The 12,903-nt window shown below is 44.0% G+C and overlaps 1 protein-coding gene across 2 annotated transcripts in view; it reads right to left on the bottom strand.

Annotated features, from left to right (window-relative positions):
* Nucleotides 1–5,866: 5,866 nt before the first annotated feature.
* Nucleotides 5,867–12,903, bottom strand: part of nrp1a (neuropilin 1a) — a 76,346-nt gene continuing 69,309 nt past the window's right edge. For both annotated transcript variants that reach the window (XM_056299180.1, XM_056299179.1), the window contains exons 15-18: nucleotides 11,842–12,119; nucleotides 11,591–11,687; nucleotides 11,413–11,466; nucleotides 5,867–8,992 (exon numbers count right to left, since the gene is read on the bottom strand). In XM_056299180.1, coding sequence (XP_056155155.1) covers nucleotides 8,706–8,992; nucleotides 11,413–11,466; nucleotides 11,591–11,687; nucleotides 11,842–12,119 — 716 coding nt within the window. In that variant the 3' untranslated portion in view covers nucleotides 5,867–8,705. The remainder of the gene's footprint in view (nucleotides 8,993–11,412; nucleotides 11,467–11,590; nucleotides 11,688–11,841; nucleotides 12,120–12,903) is intronic.

Raw genomic sequence — 12,903 nt, forward strand, 5'->3', positions numbered from 1 at the left:
AAGTGGGCAGAGCAACATGAAAACGCTTTCAAAAGGATCAAAAAGGTGCTTTCACAGACTCCTGTACTCGACTACTGCAACCTGACAGACCCGTTAACATTGCAGGGTGATGCACCAGAGAGCGGGCTTGGAGCAGCCCTAATCCAAAATGGGTAGCCTTTGCGTATGCCAGTAGGGCCATGACGGAGACAACAAAAGAAAGAAAGAAAGATTTGCAGAAATCGGGAAGGAACTGTTGGCTGTTCTCTACGGAATGGAGAGGTTTCATCAGTTCACATATGGCCGGCCTGTGGGAGTACAATCAGACCATAAACCCCTCGAGAGTATTATGACAAAACCACTGCTCAGTGCTCTAAAAAGGCCACAACGCATGCTGATGAGACTACAAGGATATGAGCTCAAACTCCGATACTGCCCTGGGAAAGACTTCCTACTGGCTGACACGCTGAGTAGAGTCTACCTCACAGGGCAGGAGGATAGAGATTCAGTTGAAATGGAAGTTGAGTTAATCAACATGATGCATTACCTGCCAGTGTCCAATGAGAGACTACAGACAATTCTAAGAGCCCTGGAGCTAGATGCAGAGCTGCAAGCCTTACAGAGGGTTATGCAGCAGGGTGGCCTAAAATAAAGGAACATTTCCCCATGGAAGTGAAAAGGTATTTTCACTATAGAGATGAACTGACCGTGCAGAATGGAGTCATTTTCAGAGGGGAGTGAGTGGTGTTGCCTGTAGCGCTAAGGTCAGATGGCAGCATCAGAATCAACTTTATTGGCCAAATGTGCTTATGCATATGAGGAATTTGACTCCAGTTTACAGCAGCTTCTAGTACTTACATATATCACTCACACACACAAAAAAGGACAGGGGCAGCACTGGTGAGGCACAGAAACTATCACAAGGTGGAAGCCAAATCATCTTGGATGATAATATGCCAGCAGAGGTGCCACACACTCCTCACACTAGGTTAGGCAGGCCTGTCAGAAGGCCAGGACATTTGAAGGACTCTGAATAACAATAATACTTTGTCATTAACAGTGACATTTTCCACACAAGCTCAGGGTATTCATGAACTGTATTTTGTTCAACTTGGGGATGGATAATAATTTCTATGATTTTATTTCTTTGTTTTTCTGTTGTTATTGGTACAGTTCGTGAATATACAGTTAAGGTCAAAATTATTAGCCCCCTTTATGAAATCAAACAAAACCCTTAACTTTTCCATGGAAATGACCATAACCTAAAGCGTTTATAGTTTAATTGCTTCCAAAAGAACAAAGACAAAATCTCCACTAAGCTTGATTAAGATATTTTACTGATGCGCTGAATTGAAACAAGAAAAAACAAAAATGACAAGGCCAAAATTATTAGCCCTCTGACAATTAATGGTCAATAGCGTAACCTTTCTGACTCACAACTGACAACAATCTCTTATGGTAGGTTCCTGACTAGGTTGGCACATGTCTTTTGAGGGATCTTAGCCCATTCTTCCATGGTAAATTGTTCCAGCTCATCTAAATTGCCTGGTTTTCCATGATGGACATTAACCTTGAGCTCCCGCCACAGAGTCTCAATAGGATTGAGATCTGGGCTCTGAAAGGGCCACTCCAGGACCTTGATTTTGGTGTCCTTCAAAAAGTTTTGGACCAACGGGGATGTATGCTTCGGGTCATTGTCCAGACCCATAGCATTATGCTCCCACCACCATGTTTAACTGTGGCAACTGGGTTTTTAGGGTTGAAGGCCTCTCTCTTCCTTTGCCAAACAAAAGCAACATCCATGTGCCCAAACAGCTCAAGTTTAGTCTCATCAGACCAAAGGACAGCTTTCCAAAACTCATGCCCATGTTTCAGATGTTCACGGGCAAACTTCCGTTTGGCTTTGATGTGTCGCTGGTGAGCAATGGAGTTTTTCTTGGATGATGACCTTGAAGCCCACAATGATGAAGAGCCCTCACAACAGTCTTCCTTGAAACATCAAGTCCAGAAGAGGCCAGTTCAGCAGCAATCATCTTGGCAGAGATCCGGGGATTGTTTTTGACATCTCTGACTATTTTCCTCTCCAAAGTTTTTGAAATCTTGCATTTTCAACCGCGCCCAGGTTTGTTTCTAACAGAATTTGTCTCCTTGTGCTTTGTAGTGATGCAGCGTACAGCTGTTCTAGACACTGTGAAATGCTTGGAAATGGTAGTTTAGCCTTCCCTCGTAAGATGAGCATCCACTGTCTTCTTTCTGAGATCCAGACTGATTTCTTTACCTTTTGGCATGATGAAATTACTTCTTACCAAGAATTTAAGAGTAGTCCCTCCCAATCAAGTGTTCAAGTGCCACTAGCCCTGTTCAGTGGAGGCCCTTAAGTAAAGTTCAATGATGATTGATTGGTTAGGTGTGTTTTGAAAGTAAAAAATCACATGGGGGCTAATAATTTTGACCACCTCAATTTTCACTACATTTGGTATAAAGCAAACCTGAAGATTTATTTTACATTCCAAAATAGGGGCCTTAACACTGATGAATGTTTTACTATGTAAAGTTTTATGAATGATGCGAACATTGGGCAAAATTTTAGGGAAATGTTCCATAGTTCCTTGGGGGCTAATAATTTTGACCTTAACTGTATACTTTAACGACAGAAAAATACTCGTGTCCCTTTATAAGGTTGTTGTAGTGAATGTTGAATTTGAAAAAGAGGAACATGTTGCAATATAAGTTTGGCAGGGGGGATATATTAGGTATTACACCAGGAAATGCAAGAGGGGAAGGCACCTGTAGAGTTGGCGAGCCAAGAGTACAATGTCCGTGACTGGTTGACGATTGGCCAGTAAAGCAGGGTTCCCCAATTAGTTTTCCCAAAGGGCCAAATGATGTCATGCATGCCAAACCCAGGGCCAAAACATCCGGGGGGGGGGGGGGGGGGGTTCCATTGCGCCAGCAAAAGTTGCTTTATTGTGCAGATGTTGTTGTTGCTGCTATTACGATTATTATTATTATCATCATTATTATTTTCATCATTATTATTTATTATTATCATTAGTAGTAGTAGTAGGGGTGGTGGGGGTAGTAATAATTTAGGCCTGGGATTCTCAATTTTTTTCTTTCCTGGTTCTTGATTGAGTTAATTGAAGAAAACGATGACTCGCATATGTCTGTGGAGGGGGAAATTGTGAGTAGGAGCGTTGCAATAGCTCTCATGTTTTCGAATTGAGCTTGGGGAACCATGTTGATCCAAAAGTCACTCACCCCAATGTCCTTGTGTTGTGCTTTGAGCAAATCAGATGTTCCCATCTCCAAGACCTCCATCTGAAGAGTTGCCTTATCTATGGAAGGTACCAGCCTTTTGGCCTCTGCAGTCCACTGGCCATCAGCCAAAATGGAGAACAACGGTTTCAGAAAGAGGAGGATGTCACCGGAGAGTTTAGGGGTTTTCAAATTGTTGCTTAAAGTTTTTGTCACTGGATCCTCCCGCATTTCGTTCATCTTGCAATGCTCCCGCATTTGTGGAAATTTCAACTTTCTCCCGTGAATGTCTCTCTCCAAAAGGTTCAGCTTTGACCGGAAAGCTTCACCTGCCTTGTACAAGTCCGCAACCGTGTGGTTCTTGCCTTGTAATTGCAGATTAAGGTAATTTAGATGAGATATGTCACACAAAAGAAGAACATATGCCATCACCTTATTGTCACTTAAAAAACCCTGATATTCTTGAGCTTTTTGGCACCGCAGTCCGGATAAAAATGACACAAGCTCATCACGCAGGCCGCACACCCTCTCCAACACACAGCCTTTGCTCAGCCAGTGAACATCATTATGCAGCAAAAGATCCTGTGTTCTGCTGACATTTCCTCCAGCAATGCTCTGAAAAGGTGATGTTGCAGACTAGAACTCCTGCGGACGAAATTTACCAGTCTCGTCACAGTATCCGTCGACTTTGATTTCCCCACACAGTTTAGAGCACAACACTGATTTGTGAATAATGCAATGAAATGCTTAGAGTGCTGGGTTAACAGTGGCAAGCCTGCTTACCAAGCCCTTGTCTTGTCCCACCATTGGCAGAGCCCCATCTGTGACAACAGACACACTTTTGCTCACATCCAAGCCATTCTTCTCAAAGAACTGTGTTAATCCATTAAAGATGATTTTCCCAGTTGTGCCCTCCGACAGAGGAAGCAAACAAAGCAGCTCTTCCCGAAAGGTCTTTCCATCAAAAAAATCTTGCGAACACATATACTCTTATCGGTTCAGTCACCGGACGAGTCTATGGCTAGTGATATGGCTTCTGCTTTCTTCAAATTGATGAGTAGATTGAAAGAAACACTCCTTAGCTACAAGTTCTACACTTGTTGCCATGTTAGCTGACAATGGTGCATATGGTGCATGCTTTAATAGCTCCACGACCGTGAAGGAGCAGCGGCTCTACTCCGAGCTCCCTCCGGATGTTCGAGCTTCTCACCCTATCTCTAACGCTGAGTCCAGACACCCTACGGAGGTGTCTCATTTCAACCGCTTGTATCCGCGATTTCACCCTTTCGGTCACTACCTAGAGCTCATGACCATGGGTGAGGGTTGGAACGAAGATTGACTGGTACTTGAACTCCTTCACTTGAGGCAACAACTCATCCTCAACCCGGTGGGAGTAATCCACCATTTTCCAGTAGAGAACCATGTCCTTGGGCTTGGAGGTGCTGACTCTCATCCCGGCCATTTCACACTCAACTGCAAACTGCCCCAGTGCGTGCTAGAGGTCGCGTTCTGATGAAGCCAACAAAACCACATCATCTGTGACGAGCAGAGATGCAATTCTGAGATTCCCAAAATGGACACACTCCTCACCTTGGCTGCCCCTTGTGATCCTGTCCATGAATATCAAAAACGGAATCGGAGACAAGAGACAACCTTGGCAGAGTCCAACACCCACCAAAAACGTGTTTGACGTTGTGCCGAGAATGTGGACACAGCTCTCACTTTATATACAAGGACCTGATGGCTTGTGGCAACGGCCCTGGGTACACGGTCGTAAGCCTTCTCCAAGTCCACAAAACACATGTACCCTGGCTGGTCAAACTCCTATGCCTCCCTCAGCACTTCCGCAAGTGTAAAGAGTTGGTCTGTTGTTCCACGGCCAGGACGGAATCTGCATTTTTCCTCGTGGATCAGAGGTTCAACAATCGGTTGGAGCCTCCTTTCCAGCACCCTAGAGTAGACTTTCCCAAGGAGGCTGAGCAATGTGATGTCCCGATAATTGGCACACACCCTCCGGTCCAATAAGTTATGAACCAAAGAAAGACGACATGCTAGTGTTGTGCCAAAAATTGATTGTCTGCCAAAAACTGATTGTTGGCATGCAACCTGGAAAAAGTTGTTTCAGTTTTTATATTAATTTAGATATTTATTAACAAGGTCACGTCTTTAAAATTTAGATCAAGTTATTCTGAAGCAGAAACAGCCTTTCAACTGCAACCACTTTTTGGCAATTGCAAAAGTGCATTTTATGGGTTGTATTGCCCCTTTAAAGGTATTTCAATTGGTAAAAAGGACTAGATGAGTTTTAATCTTTAAAATATAACCCTCATGATGAAATCAAGTCATGTTAGGGGCAGAAACAACCTTTCAGTCACAAGGTAGGTGCTGCAATCACTTTTTGGCAAGTGGAAACCGGGGACGGCAATCATTTTTTGGCAGAAGATCACTTTTTGGCAAGACTCGTATCCAGCTAGTGTGGAAACAAGCTAAAAACTAGTTCATACTTATTCTTTTAACCTCTGTTTTGTAATGATGGCACTATTGGCCAAGCCTTTAAAGCACAGCTGTGTATGGAAATGGTGGCAGGGTGTGTTAATGGTGAATCACAACACAAGTATTCCCATTGATTTTTAAGGCCTTGCTGTTTATTGTGTTTTTTTATAACAGCAAATTACAGAAGCAGTATTGAAAATAAAAGTCTTTTTTTTCGTAAAAAAAAAACCCCAAACCAAAATCTGCACAAAAAATTTGAAAGACGGTACAAAACGAAACAATAATATGCCAGGGAAAGGGAAGGGAGGGACGTTACAGTGGGGAAAATTTATTATGCCTTTTTCAATAGTGAAAACATCTCAATATTTTTTTTTTTTACATTTCAGAATTATCTTACATAATCTGAAACTATATATAAAAAGATGAAAGAGAAATGAACATGTTTTTTGAGTTTTTGACATTTTCATTTTTTTGCAAATGAACGCTATAAACACATAAACCTCTTAAATATATTTATCAGTGCAACATTGTTTCTTTTGAGTCCACGCTACAGTATCCTTTTTCTCTATTTTAGCAGATGGTGTGTCGACTACAGACTGCACGGTGTATGGGGGTCCCGGGGGAGCAGGGACGTCGTATCTGAATGAACAAGCTTGAGAATGTGTTCACCACAGCACATGACATACAAAGCACACTAATATAACGGACGTCTCCTGTCTCAGGATTGCGTCTCTGATTGTTGTGGTGCGAAAAGAACCACGAAGTTCCAGGTCCCGAGGGCCCTCGTGTCCTGACACTGTCAATCTCACACCGAGTTCACGGTGACTTCCTGTCCTTTGTAGGCCAGAAACCCCTCACGTTGGACTTCTCGCTATCTGTCAATCTTCAAACTGGAGTCCTGACAGACATTTCAAAGAGTTCACATAGAGGTGCAGTATGCACTTGCTTTATGCTTTAAACTATATATATATATATAAAAGCTGACCGTCGCAAATCGTTCTTCCCAACAGTCATTTTGTCCTATACCCCCCCCTTGATTCGCTCTCTGGGGTGGGGGTCCTGGCAGGGTAATTTGAAAAGTCTGTTTATTGTGATCTTGAATTGTTGAGTGATACCTGTCATCGGATCACAGACATATTGTACATTTGTGCTGGAAAGACCCCCCGCCCCAGCAACAGGAGGGAGGGGGGCGACCATCCTTTGGTAAAGCCCCAGGTGGAGGCCAGGTTACTTGATTCAGATGATGCCACTCGACCCCCCCCCACCCCCGCTGTACCAGTGTCCCTTTCTGAAAGATGTCATCCCTGACATCCACAACGCTATGGCTGCTACACGTGTTCACACGTAAAGTTTATGCGGCTCAAAAGACCGTAAGCTACAATACAGCATGTGAATAATACAAACTGGGTTATCATGAGTCATGTGTGTCTAGCTAGTACTGAGTAATGATAGCACCATTCTTCAGTTTTTAATCCCCCTTTAACAGACTCCCACTGTGAGGGATTCAGTGTCAAAGTGCATTCGAGCTGCGTTATCCAGATAGCACTTTTTTTTTCAGTGAACAATCCACAGTGAATTAGAGGTGACCACCAAGTCTAGTCTTTATCCAAAGCAAAGCAATGATTGGGTTTTGTTTTTGGTATGCTGGCAGACATTCTACTGTACCTCCTCTGCCACTGGTACGATGCGTCTCACAATGCAAAGTTGATTGTGAAGATGTGTGAACCTTATTTAGGTCACTGGTGGGAAACAAAGCAGAGCAAGAGAGAAACAGAGGGGGGGGGGTAGAAAGATGGGCCGGGGCGGGGAAAAAAAAGGAAAAGCTTAAATCCAATAAGGACATCATATGAATTATTTTCGTTTTTCTTTTGACTTGTTGGTCCTTTAGGGCGATGTGAAGTGGGAGGTCGGATGAAAGGAGGCACGGATGTCTTATTCCGACAGAGCACGTCAGTTTGAACGTGCACTGACGTCGCCGCGACTCCGGCATCGCACACATCTCGCTCCTCTACAAAAAAGCAATCGGAAATTAAAAAAGAGGTAACACTGCACCTTCCACAAAACAGTCAGACGATTGTATTTACATACACACACACATACACACAACCCATGAAAAAAGGGATACTGCAGCTTTTTTTTTCTTTTTACTTTGTTGAAAAGGGGGCAATAAAATATATTAACTTATTTACAATATGAGGGTTTTGGACGGAACATAAAATAAAACCGAAGGGGGGAGGGCAAAGCGCTGTGATGGATTCGATCCTGTTTTAATGTAGATCTTTATCAGATGTGCCCCTGTTTTCAGTATTTATAATTTAAATGATGTACAAAAAGACCCAAATCAACAGAAGATGCAAATAAAGATGTACTAAAGGCACTGTCAGAACCATATACTACCATGGACGGGTCTATCCCTCATGTAAGAGAGAGAGGTGGCAAAGGGGGAAAGGGTCATGGGTTATGGGCACACCCTGTATTTCACACCATGGGGCAATTATACAATTTTGCCAAGTATGGTTCATTTAGAATTTTGATACATCTCTTTAAAAACATGAAAACACACAACGGGTTTCAAGAACTGATAATTAAAAAAGGTTTCCTCCCAGAAAACGATAAATACTTTAAACATTATAATAAATTGGTCTCAACACCAGCATCCGATTGTAAAAATTAATGGAAATCAAAATAGAAAATTAAAATATCATCTAAAGCATCTGTACATATTTTTTTTCTGTATTAATTTTGTACACAGTGTCCCCTACTGGTAGGTTCTTTTTACTGCAGCTCCTGAGAAAAGCATGGATCAGTCCAAACCTCCCACTGGTTCCTGAACCTGTCCCTCATCCAGTGAGTGAGGGTACTAGCAGTCTGCTTGAGTCCCCCTTGCTCACAGATATACTGTACAAGAGGATATGCCTACAGCCTTGTGCACGCTCTGCAAGTCTCCCAGTCCCACAAATATGCTCTCTCCCGTTTCACGCCTCTGAGTAAGAGTTCTGTACGTTGAGTTTGTCTTTCTTTAGCTTGACGCCGTCCACCAGTTCAAAGTTATAGTTCTCCAGCGCTGATAAGTTCCTGTCAGATATCCCTCCGTGCGAGCAGGCACAGTAAAGGACCACACCACAGATAGCACCCAAGAAGACCCCCAGAGCAGACATGGCAATGATGGTGATGAGGATGGGGTCCAGAGTCTTCAGCATGTTGCCTGGCCCGGTGATCTCGTTGGACTCCACAATGTCCGGGTAGCCCGTGTTCTCCTCAACTGGAGGACAGACAGATGGGGAGCATAAGATAAAGACAATGTCTGTGTTAAGAAAGATGGAACTGAGAGTTCTCAGAGACACACATGCAGCGGGGAAAAAGGTCTACTTCTGATGCAAAAAGCAAACAATATCTACTACTACTTTGGGCTGCTCCCATTAGGGGTCGCCACTGCAGATCATCCATTTCTCTTCCTGTCCTCTGCATGTCCTCTCAGCACATCCATAAACCTCTTTGGCCTTCCTCTTTTTCTCTTCCCTGGCAGCTCCATATTCAGCATCATTCAATTTTCCCTCTCTTGCTTTGTCTCCAACCTGAGCTGTCCCTCTAATATACTTGTTCCTAATCCTGTCCTCCTTCATCACTCCCAATGAAAATCTTAACATCTTCAGCTCCGCCTCCTGTCTTTTTGTCAGTGCCACTGTCTCCAAACCATATAACATAGCTGGTCTCACAACCATTTTGTAAACCTTCCCTTTAACTCTTGCTGGTACCCTTCTGTTGCAAATCACTCCTGACACTCTTCTCCACCCTGCCTGCACTGTCTTCTGCACTCCCTGTTATTTTGTACAGTTGACCCCAAGTATTTAGATATATACGCCTTTGTCATCTCTACTCCTTGCATCCTAAACCATTCCACTGTCCTCCCTCTCATTCACGCATAGGTATTCCGTCTTGCTCCTACTGACTTTCATTCCTCTTCTCTCTAGTGCATACCTCCACCTCTCCAGGCTCTCCTCAACCTGCACCCTACTCTAGCTACAGATCACAATGTCATCTGCAAAAATCATCATCCATGGAGGCTCCTGCCTGATCTCGTCCATCAACCTGTCCATCCCCATTGCAAACAAGAAAGGGCTCGGAGCCAATCCTTGATGTAATCCCACCTCCACCTTGAACCCATCTGTCATTCCAACCGCACACCTCACCATTGTCACACTTCACTCATACATATCCTGCACCACTCCTACATACTTCTCTGCAACTCCAGACTTCCTCATACAATACCACACCTCCTCGGCATCCTGTCATATGCTTTCTCTAAATCCACAATGTAACTCCTTTTGGCCTTCTCTATGTTTTTCAGTCAACATTCTCAAAGCAAACATCGTCTCTGTAGTGCTCTTTCGTGGCATGAAACCATACTGCTGCTCGCTGATCGTCACCTCTTCTCTTAACCCAGCTTCTATTACTCTTTCCCATATCATCATGCTGTGGCTGATCAACTTTATACCTCTGTAGGTGCTATAGTTCTGCACATCGCCCTTATTCTTGAAATCAGTACCAGTATGCTTCTCCACTCCTCAGGCATCCTCTCGCTTTCTAGGATTGTGTTAAACAATCTAGTTAAAAACTCCACTTCCATACCTCCACAGGTATGTCACCTGGACCAACTGCCCTTCCACTCTTTATCCTCTTCATAGCTGCCCTCACTTCCTCCTTGCTAATCCACTGCACTTCCTGATTCACTATCCCCACATCATTCAACCTTCTTTCTCTCTCATTTTCATCATTCATCACCCCTCAAAGTACTCCTTCCACCTTCTCAACATACTCTCCTTACTTGTCAGCACATTTCCATCTCTATCCTACATCGCCCTAACCTGCTGCACATCCTTCCCAGCTTGATCCCTCTGTCTAGCAAATCGGTACAAGTCTTTTTCTCCTTCCTTGGTGTCTAACCTGTCATACAACTCACCATTTGCCTTTGCCACCTCTCTCTTCACTTTACGTTGCATCTCCTTGTACTCCTGTCTACTTTCTTCATCTCTGACTATCCCACTTCTTCTTTGCCAACCTCTCCCTCTGTATACTTTGCTGTACTTCCTCGTTCTACCACCACGTCTGCTTGTTGTCCTTCCTCTGTCCTGATGACACACCAAGTACCTTCCTAGCTGTCTCCCTCACTATTTCTGCTGTGGTTGCCAGCAATCTGGCAATTCTTCACTACCACCCAGTGCCTGTTTTAACTCCTCCCTGAACTCCACACAACAGTCTTCCTTCTTCAACTTCCACCATTTGATTCTTGGCTCTGCCTTCACTCTCTTGGTCTTCAAAGTCATCCTACAGACCACCATCTGATGCTGCCGAGCTACATTCTCCCCTGTCACTACCTTGCAGTCTCCAATCCCTTTTAGATGTGCTTTCTACACAAGATAAAAGCAAACAATATATTTAACCTAAATGTCCCTGAAGTAAAAACGATTGAAGAGGCCATGGAACATTAAAAATGGATGTATTTTACAGGTGCATTTGAAACAGGAATGATTCGATTTGTGACTGTCAGCTGCCTTCCCTTCCCTTATCTTTTGAGGAAAATTCAGTCTAATTTACAATCTAATTCATAAAATATTAAACTGTTCGCTACTGTTCTACATCATCCCACCCCAAAACCCTCTTGCTCCATGTGAGACAACTCACTAATTTCGTTGAAGCGGTCCTCCGGTAACATGGGCTCAGTGGGCACATCAGGATCTAGTCAGAGAAGAGATTTGAATTGAGTACAACACAGTAAAGGAAAAGCGAGCTCCATATTCATTTTACCATGATTTGAGCTTAGGGAATAGTCCTGAGGCATCATGCTCTTTTATCCCCTTACCTTTACAGTCTGCCATGTTAAGCCCATCTAAGATTTTAATGTCGTCGACAGCGATGTCTCCCCAGCTCTTCCTCTCCACTAAGCCTTCAATTATAACCTAAAAGACAAAAGAGTATGTAAACCTTAATCACACTTAGTGCACTTACTTCTCTGATGCCAAAAAAGTAATAGACCCCCATACGTATATCACCATACTGTTTACACACACTTATGGCCTTCCTGACATTGTCATTGCCATGTCTTCAATGTACCTGATACGGTTTGTTGGAGTGCGGCACGAGAACTCGTCCCTCCCGCCAGCGGTTGCCTTGGTGACCGCTGACGGTCCACAGCAGGATGTCAGCCGGTCCGTCTACCGTCTGCTTCCGCTGCTTGATGTGCAGGGTGCCAATGTGTGGCCCGAACATGTGGTACCAGAAAGACACACACAGGTTGGCGTCTGGGGCACTGACCATTGGACTGACCAAGCGAGCCACCTCAGTCTCCTGAGGAGCTGTAGCTAGAGTGTAGATGAAGTTCCCCGATCCACCTGCCAGAGACATGAAGGCATTTGATGTATGAAATCACATTAACAGTACTGCTGTCTGGTACATGGAGCTGCTGTGGCAAGGAGGAAAGTGAAATGGTTCTGACCCCCCCCCCTTCTCCCCAATTGTACTTGGCCAATTACCCCACTCTTCCGAGCCGTCCCAGTTGCAGCTCCACCCCCTCTGCCGAGATCTGGGGGGGGGGGGGCTGCAGACTACCTACCACATGCCTCCTCCGATAAATGTGGAGTCGCCAGCTGCTTCTTTTCACCTTTTTAGAGAGTTGTTCCTTATTTCGATGCGAGGGTCTAAGTGTTGTGTTGCTGTAAAGCCCCCTGAGGCAAATTTGTAATTTGTGATATTGTTCTATACAAATAAAATTGACTTGACAGCTAGGCGTTTTGCCAGGGGGACGTAGCATGTGGGAGGATCATGCTGTTCCCCCCCCCCCCAACAGGCGCCCCAAACAAGCTGGAGGTAACACGGGAATTCAAACCGCCGATATGGTTCTGATTTCTGATGTTTGAATTAGGGTGCATTATCGTTACATAATACGACAACATGTCATAGGATTTGCCAACACACAGAATACGGTCTAATTCCAGATTGGGCATTTATTCAGACACAAAAAAAAGAAGCAAATACAGGAAAACAAAACAACCCCCCCCTCCATACACACACATATTATTTCCATAAAGGACGTTTGACTATGTCGTCATGCAACTGTGTCGCATGTAGAATCATTCACTAAATCATCTTATCTAAAAAAGGGGATGAGTGTGTAAA

Source organism: Lampris incognitus, chromosome 19, assembly GCF_029633865.1.
Source record: "Lampris incognitus isolate fLamInc1 chromosome 19, fLamInc1.hap2, whole genome shotgun sequence".
NCBI classification, from domain to species: Eukaryota; Metazoa; Chordata; class Actinopteri; order Lampriformes; family Lampridae; genus Lampris; species Lampris incognitus.